This window comes from Numida meleagris, chromosome 26 (assembly GCF_002078875.1).
Source record: "Numida meleagris isolate 19003 breed g44 Domestic line chromosome 26, NumMel1.0, whole genome shotgun sequence".
In the NCBI taxonomy this organism is placed as follows: Eukaryota; Metazoa; Chordata; class Aves; order Galliformes; family Numididae; genus Numida; species Numida meleagris.
The window spans coordinates 3868377-3876284 of NC_034434.1; the positions used below are offsets into that span (position 1 = coordinate 3868377).

Genomic DNA, 7908 nt, shown 5'->3' on the forward strand with positions numbered 1-7908 from the left:
CGGCTCTTTGCTCTCGGGGCTCCGCGCCCTCCCGAGCCCCCGGCACCGATCGCGCTTCGCGCTCATTCGCGTTTCCGCGCTCCCCGTGCGCCGCGTGCTGCGGGGCCGGGCTGCGGGCAGTGGGGGCCCGGGGCCGCTCCTCCCCATCTGGGCGCTGGAACCGAGCCGAGCTTCCAGGGGCAGACGCGGGGTGGGATGGCGGCTGCTGCCCTCCCCTCCCTTCCGCTAAAGCGCCTTTCCCTCTCTCTAGGAAAGCGAGGACGGCATCGAAGGGGATGGTGAGTAACGGCTCTGTCACTGTGCAAAGGGAAAATCGGGAGAAAACGCCACTTCCCGCAGCGCTGCAGCTGCCCTCCTGAGCGTCAGCTCGTCATACTGCAAATGTGTGGGGTGCAGGGGCAGCCCTCCCCAGCCCCGCCCCGCGTCCCCCTGCACGGGTGGTGTTCCTCAGGGCGCTTCCTGGTGCCCTGTGTTACGGGGCCGCGCTGTGCATTTGCTGATGGCGGCCTGGGATGCGTGCTGTGCTCAGAGGGAGCCGTGCTGCTGTTCCTGCCCTGACCGTGCTCCATTTCCTCCCCTGCAGCTGTGCTGTCGGATTATGAAAGCGCAGAAGACTCTGAGGTAAGCTGGCGCGTGCGTCCTGATATTGGAGGGTTCTATTGGGTGACTTCTTCTCGTGTAATTTTAGCACAGCGCCCGGTTTGTGTCCTTGGTTCTCTCTGCTGACCCATCTGCAGTGGCTGTGTCTGTCTCCAGGCCGCAGCTCGTGCGCTTTGTGTGAGCTGTGCTGTGCTGCAGTCCTTGGTGTGAGGGGAAACGGGTTCTCCAGGTGCAGTCCCCCCTCCCCCAGTGGTTCTGTCAGGGCAGGGCGGGTGCTGCTGCACCGATGCTGCTGCAAGGTGAATGCAGGATGAGCACGTGGTCCCGCTCGGTCCCCAGGCATAGCATGGTGGGAGCAGAACGGCTAGGATGGGTGTGGAAGAGGGTGTAGGATGGTGGCTGCGTTGTAATTAGCGGAAATTAAAAGCTTAGTGCTGGCTTGGAAGCATCCCAAGTGGCATCCCTGATGTCTGTGCGTGGCACTGGGTCAGTGAGGCACCCACACGCAGGCAGCTCTGCACTGAGAGTGTGAGAGAACCTCCCCTGCGTGTGCTGAGCGCCGTGCTCGAGGGGCAGCCTGTGGCAGCACGCTTCTCTGGGTTTTTGGATCAGAAGCGTTCAGAGAAGCAGTGGAGGTCTTCTAGGGAAAACCTTTCCTTTGCGACGGGTTCTGTGGGCCCTCGGGATGGGCGTCTGTTTAAAAACAAAACCACAAACTAAGGCGGGTGGAGTGGAAGCTCCTGGGGCTGTGCAGTGCTGGAGCAGCCCGCGCCCCGGCGAGGAAGGAGGGGGCAGCTCCCCTTGGTGCCCGTGGAGGCGCAGCGAGCCGTGGTATTGCATCACCAGCGTGCCAGGATGGCTCTGTTCCTGCGCCTAAAAATAATGCCACGTCTGGGTTTCCCCAGCGTAAACAAAAGGAGCAGTTGATGTGCAAATAGGCTGTGTTGAAAGAGAAAAATAGAGCAGCCTTTTTGTTAATCACACCGGGCTATTTTTAGTGGCGATCCCAGACTGAGCAAGGCTTGCAGGCTCCTGGAGGGTGAAACGAGGTCATGCTCCTGCGAACAGAGTGCTCGGAGTGAGTCAGCTGGGTGGCTGCAGGGAATGTGGGGCGGCGGCGTGGCTGCAGTGGGCCCTCGTGGGAGAGAGGGACGACGAGGGCCCGGCGGTGCAGCCGTCACCCCATCAGTTGGGCTCCTGGGCTGCAGGATCCCCTTCGTGGCACACGTGGCACTCTGGGGCTGTGCGGGGGAGCCGCTCCCGGCTCCGTGCTGGCAGCTGTGGTTGTTTGGTCGGATGTCACCGGTGGCAGTTGCTGGGGAGAGACCTTGGGCTTAATCTTTGTCTTTTCTGTAAAAATAGAGGGGTAGGGAGGACTTTAGGAGCGAGTCCTGTGCTGTGAAACAGTCAGAGTTCTGAAAACTGCAACGGGGATCTAACGCCAGGTGTGGGGACTTGGGGAAATCACCGGGAGAGCCGCTGCTGCACGTGTGCGTGCGAGTAAACTGGGGCTCTTTCAGGCAGAGGAAGAGGATTACAGCGAGGAAGAAAGTGCCAAAGTGGAACTGAAGCAGGATAGCAATGATTCCTGCGAGTCTGCAGCAAAAGCAGAGAAGGGGGATGAGAAACCGGACTCCAAAGGTGCTGTCACTGGTGAAAGGCAAAGCGGGGACGGGCAGGTAGGTGTTAACTCTGCGTTCTCTGCTCTGGGGGGGCTTTTCGCAGTGGGACTGCTGCAGTGTTAGGAGCTGTCTGATTTTGACAGGAGAGCACCGAACCCGTTGAGAATAAAGTTGGGAAAAAAGTTCCCAAGCACCTGGATGACGACGAGGACCGGAAGAACCCGGCTTACATCCCACGCAAAGGGCTTTTCTTTGAGCATGATCTCCGAGGGCAGACGCAGGAGGAGGAGGTCAGGTATGTGACAGTCCCCAGCTCCGGTGAAGTGATGCTAGCGGCGCTTGTGGTGTGCTGGGAAGGCGGCAGCAAAGAGCTTCTCTGCTCTCTGGCCCAGCTGCCTGCTAGCAGTTTCCTGCCAGGACATCTCGGCTCTTTGTTTTGTAAAAGGAGGGACTGGGCATACTGCAAAAAAACACGAGTAAAGCTTCTTTCCAGCGGGCAGCTGCTGAGCAGGGGGAAGGAGAGGTGCTGCCTCCTGCACACACTCTGCCCCCCAAGCTCTCGCTGCCGGTTGGAGCTGCCATCCACGTCTCCTTGGCTTTGCCACAACCTCCGTTCCTCCCCGTGTGTGCAGGCCCAAGGGTCGGCAGCGGAAGCTGTGGAAGGACGAGGGCCGCTGGGAGCACGACAAGTTCCGGGAGGACGAGCAGGCCCCCAAGACCAGGCAGGAGCTGATCGCGCTGTATGGCTACGACATCCGCTCCGCTCACAACCCCGACGACATCAGGCCGAGGAGGATGCGCAAACCGAGGTGAGCGGCAGGCGGAGCGCGGCCTGCTCATCCCGGGGAAGGCCTCGGCCCTCTGTGGTGGGCTTCAGCCTGGGGTGGGGACCTCGCTCCTGGATGTTGCGTCCTGGGGGGGCTCCCTGCTGCTGCAGCGCCCCTACCCCAAGTTTTGGTCCCAGTCCTTTGCACCGCTGTTGTCCCTCAGGTTTGGGAGCCCCCAGCGAGACCCGAACTGGTCCAACGAGCGGCCCAGCAAGCCCCCGCGGCACCAGGGCGCAGACAGCACTTCGGCTCCTCCGCGAACCTTCACCAGCAGGAGCTCTGCGGGAACGGGGAGGATGCCCCCTCCCAGGAACTACCCGAGGGTGGGGGGCTACAAGGAGACCCGCCCAAGCTACCGAGCTTCGGAAGCGAGTGTGCAACACCCGTCTCGAAACGGCGAGCAAGCCAAACAGGAGAGCGGCTATCGAGCGAAGCGTGCGGAGCAGAGCCCGCCGAGAGACAAGTCACCAGAAGTGGAAGCAGTGCACGTCCACGGCAGCCCTGTCAAGGAGGAGGGTGCTCTGGAAAACCAGAGCGACGCTGCGCAGCCGCCGCCAGACAGACCAATTGAAAAGAAGTCTTATTCCCGGGCAAGGAGGACCAGAGTCAAAGCTGGGGATGCGGGGAAGCTGGCAGACGACGTGCCTGCTCTGGAAGGGCTGGCTCCTGCAACACCAAAACCCGTGCAAGCCGAGACGTCCCCCCCGCCAGCCAAGAGCAGCAACTGGGAGTCGCCAGTGGAATCCAGCTTGGATGGACTTGAGCAGGAGATGATACAGATGAATCTGACGGAGCAGAACTGGAGTCCGGGGCAGTCTCAGTTCATACAGCCCCGGGAGCTGCGGGGTAAGTGCGTGTCAGCTGGGCACTGCAGCCCCGGCCTGGAGTCTGTGCTCACGCAGGTGCTCAGAGCTGAACTGCGTGTGATGCAGCGTGAGCTGAGGTGGGGGGTGGGGATTCACAACATGGAGAAAATGCAGTGGGATGAAGAGCAGGGACAAAACAACATAAAACGGAGGAAATGAAACGTTCTGTTGTAGGGGAACTGGGTTAGGGCTCAGGTGGGCATCTGAGCAGGCTCTTTCTCTCTACCTTATTTTGTTGAGAATGGGGAAGGATCAGTGAAGGGGAGGGGCAGTGTGGGGAGCAGGCAGCAGGAACTCAGTGCAGTGTGAGTCACGGGGAGGCTCGGAGTCAGAGTGCAGAGGATAAAGAGCATTGTGCTTGGTTATAGGTGAGGGTGATGAGTAACTGGGCTCCTGTGATGTCCCTTCTGGGGGCAGGAGGAACCCGGCCTCTCTTCATCAATGCAGGCATGCAGCAGACTGAGCTGGTTTCCTAGCGTTGCCATTTGGTTGTAAATCCTTTGGCGTGGCTGGAGGAAGCCGGGCTGTGCTGGGAAGCAGGCAGGCAGGCCGAGCAAAGGACTGAATTCTTGTGGAGCATCCGTGCCAGAGGTCACTCAGATATAATTATGTCTTTGCAGAATTAAAGGCTTTTTTTTTTTTTCTGGGGAGAGTCAGAGTCCTTCCCAAGAGCAATAAAACTGGAGCAAGGAGAAGAAAGCGACGTGCTGCTTTCATAAGCCTCTCTTGAGGGTTAGGTCTGTGGAAGCAGGTCTTGCTCCGATGTGACCGGTGACAGCTTGGTGTGAGCAGGCCCTCGCCTTGATTGTAGACCAGAGTGGGCAGGCTGTACACGTGCCACTAGGGTGAGAGTCTGCAAACTGATTCACAGCTGAGATCATGTGGTGCTGGTGCTGGTGCTGGTGGTTGTTTTTGCTTACACTGTCCCATATGGATTCGTGTTTCTGCTGTGAAGAAATCCTCCTCTCAGCAGGAGCAGAGCTTAATTAAGAACCCGGATTTCAAGATGAGGATTTCTGTTAGGAAGATTTAAAAGGTGTTGAGCAGAGTGGATGGTTGTGCCGTGACACAACGGCTTCTGCTTTGTTCTGAAATGTTTTAGATGGCAGCTGGAGAGCTGGAGTTGTTGTGAGGTTTCTCGCTGGGAAAGCAGCGCTGTCTCCTGGCGGTGCTGCCCAGCTCCCGGCGCCTGTGGCAGCGAGGTGGCTGCTCGCTGAGAGCAAATGCAACCCATAATAACCAGTCTGCTTCTTCCTCAGGTATTCCTAACCATATGCACGTGGGAACTGGGCCACCCCCTCAGTTCAACAGGATGGAGGAAATGGTAAAGCACGTCGCTTTTGGAAGCGGGGAAGCCGAGCGTTGCTTTGGCTGTGGGCTGGAATAATTAGAGCGTGTCTGGGGCACCTCGGCCTTTCCCTTTCCACGTGTTGTGGTTTTGCTGTGACCCACAGAGCCCCGGGGGGGGTGGTGGGTGCTCCCTGCCGGGCGCTGACGGCTGCTTTGTCTGTCGCAGGCGGTGCAGGGCGGCCGCGTCAAGCGCTACTCCTCGCAGCGGCAGAGACCACCGGTGCCGGAGCCTGCCCCCCCCATGCACATCAGCATCATGGAGGGGCACTACTACGACCCACGTGAGTGATCCCCTCTGAGCGATCCCCTCCTGCCCCGTGTGCTCAGGGCGGAGCGGGGGCTTTGTTTCCCTTCCCTTTGTCAGTAGTGTCACTGCTTCATCTGCTGCTGAGCAGCTGCTCTGAGCCGCCCTGGGCTGCGCTCGGTGCACGGCATCACCCTCGGGCTCTGCTTTTTTGTGACAACTAGAAGTTAAAACTGACCAAAAATCAGAGCAGTGGGGAGGACAGCTGGACAAAGATGAAGATGGGTTTGGAATTTATTCCAGCATGTAAACTGTTAGAGGAGAAATTCCCTGAGCGTTCTGCACTGTAGAGGGAATAGGAAGCTCTGCTGCTGGGAGCACGTAGCAGCTGGGGGCTGGGTGGGCGCTGTGCTGTTCTGGTGGGAGCAGAGCTTGCAGCACTGCATTCAAGTGTTGTAACCGTAGGTGGCTTGGATCTGCGGTGTGATCTGCTGCAGCAGAGCGAAATCTGCTGGAGGTTTTTCTTACATGTTGCTCTGTGTTGCAGTACAATTCCAGGGACCAATCTACACCCACAGTGAGAACCCAGCCCCGCTGCCGCCCCAGGGGATGATCGTGCAGCCAGAAATGCATCTCCCTCATCCAGGTGAGGAGCACAGGGCAGCTGGGTCGCCTTGCTTGGCCTCTGTCGCTGGGAGAGCCCAGTTTCCCTCTTCTGTGACGTGGAGGAGAACCGCTTCCCTCATGCAGAAGGGCTGAATTCGTATAAATCTTCAGGGAAGAAAAATAGACGTGTCTGGCTCTCGCAGGCAGCGCAGACTGAGATCACCCCAGCGCCTTGGCAGCCTCTGGCTGCGTGGCCGCGGTTCTGCCCTTCCTCGGCAGCGGGGCGTGGGGCTGTGCCAGCTGTCGTGCCAGGCTGGGTCTTCATTCCCTGCTGCTCGTAGCTCGGAAGAGAAAAGCAGAAATGAGAGCTGTTGAATTGGGCTGTTCTCTATCTCGCCTGCAAAACTGTTTCCTGAAGTGGATGTGCCAATGGGGGCCGTGTCCGGTTCCTGTGAACCGAGGCCGTGGAGGCGGCGCGCTCTGCTGAGAAGAGCTTCCCCTTTCCCCTCCGCAGCGCGGGAGCTGAGCTCTGCAGGCTCTAGGAAAAGCCTCTGCCCTTCTCCTCCCTCGTGGCAGCCCTGGCCCCGTGCAATGCGCTGCCTCCACCGGGACGTGGTGCTCAGCTTATTTTTGTCACCCCTTCAGGTTTACATCCCCACCAGACACCAGCCCCGATGGCGAACCCCGGGCTCTATCCTCCGCCGGTCTCCATGCCCCCGGGCCAGCCCCCGCCGCAGCAGCTGCTCGCTCCGACGTATTTCTCCCCGCCTGGAGTCATGAATTTCGGCAATCCTGGCTACCCCTACCCCCCAGGGGCTCTGCCCCCGCCGCCCCCCCCTCACCTCTATTCCAACACCCAGGTGAGCTGAGCCGCGTGCTGCCTTTCCTTCCTGCTGCAGGCGCTGCATGGGTGGAGTGCGGCAGCGGGGCTGCTCCCGGCAGCTGCTTGCTGTCATTTGCTTCTCTGCAAATGGGCACCGAAGGGGACTGCTCCCACATCTGCGCTGCCCTTAGCTTGGATGTGGGGTCTCATGTATGACATACCTGTATCGGAGGATCCCAGAACTGAGATTTTCCCCTACTGAGCTGGGTGTTGTCCCGCCAGGAGCCTGTGAGCTGCTCAGCCTCCAGGTTCACACTCAGCCAAGGACATCTTGCACGTTGTTTGCACCTCTTTCCTTTGTGCGTGCTGGGAACTGCCTGGTGCTGTGGCACCGCCCGGGCAGCCCTGGCTGTGAGCGGCACTGCTGCAGGGCTGGCTTTTCCCGTTCGCCGCCCGTGGTGGCAGCTCCGCAGGGAGGGGGGAGCGGGAGGAGCAGGAGGAGCAGGAGGAGCGCCTGCCCCTCCCGGTGATAAGCAGAGGTCCCCGAGGCCGCGTGTGAGCAGCACACGGCTGACACGCAGTGGCAGGAGCGAGACACGCAGCGCTCCCCGGGCCCTGCAGCCTTCCTGACCTTCCCTGCCCGGAGCAGCACTGCCCATGTGGGACCCGGGGGAGATCTCGGTGCGGGGGCAGCTGCCACCTGCCTGCCCCACGCAGAGAACCAGCAGCTGCTGGAGAGCAGGAGCGCTGCACGGCGCGGGGGCAGCTCCCTGCTGGCTGCCCCCATCTCCTCACCCCCCCCCCGTGATGCCGACGCTCTGTGCTGACCGTGCCTCTCTCCGGCAGCAGGCGCAGTCCCAGGTGTACGGTGGGGTCACGTACTACAACACTGTCCAGCAGCAAGTGCAGCCCAAGCCCTCGCCGCCACGGAGGACGTCCCAGCCTGTCACCATCAAACCACCACCCCCCG

General features: G+C 60.3%; 1 protein-coding gene across 1 annotated transcript in view; it reads left to right on the top strand.

Annotated features, from left to right (window-relative positions):
• Positions 251 to 7908, top strand: part of CASC3 (cancer susceptibility 3) — a gene marked incomplete at its 5' end in the record, with an annotated part of 8916 nt that continues 1258 nt past the window's right edge. Inside the window, 11 exon segments of the mRNA XM_021378167.1 lie at positions 251 to 278; positions 584 to 621; positions 2121 to 2279; positions 2366 to 2517; positions 2855 to 3031; positions 3213 to 3895; positions 5175 to 5239; positions 5432 to 5546; positions 6057 to 6155; positions 6761 to 6975; positions 7785 to 7908. Of these exon segments, the coding sequence (XP_021233842.1) occupies positions 251 to 278; positions 584 to 621; positions 2121 to 2279; positions 2366 to 2517; positions 2855 to 3031; positions 3213 to 3895; positions 5175 to 5239; positions 5432 to 5546; positions 6057 to 6155; positions 6761 to 6975; positions 7785 to 7908 (1855 nt within the window).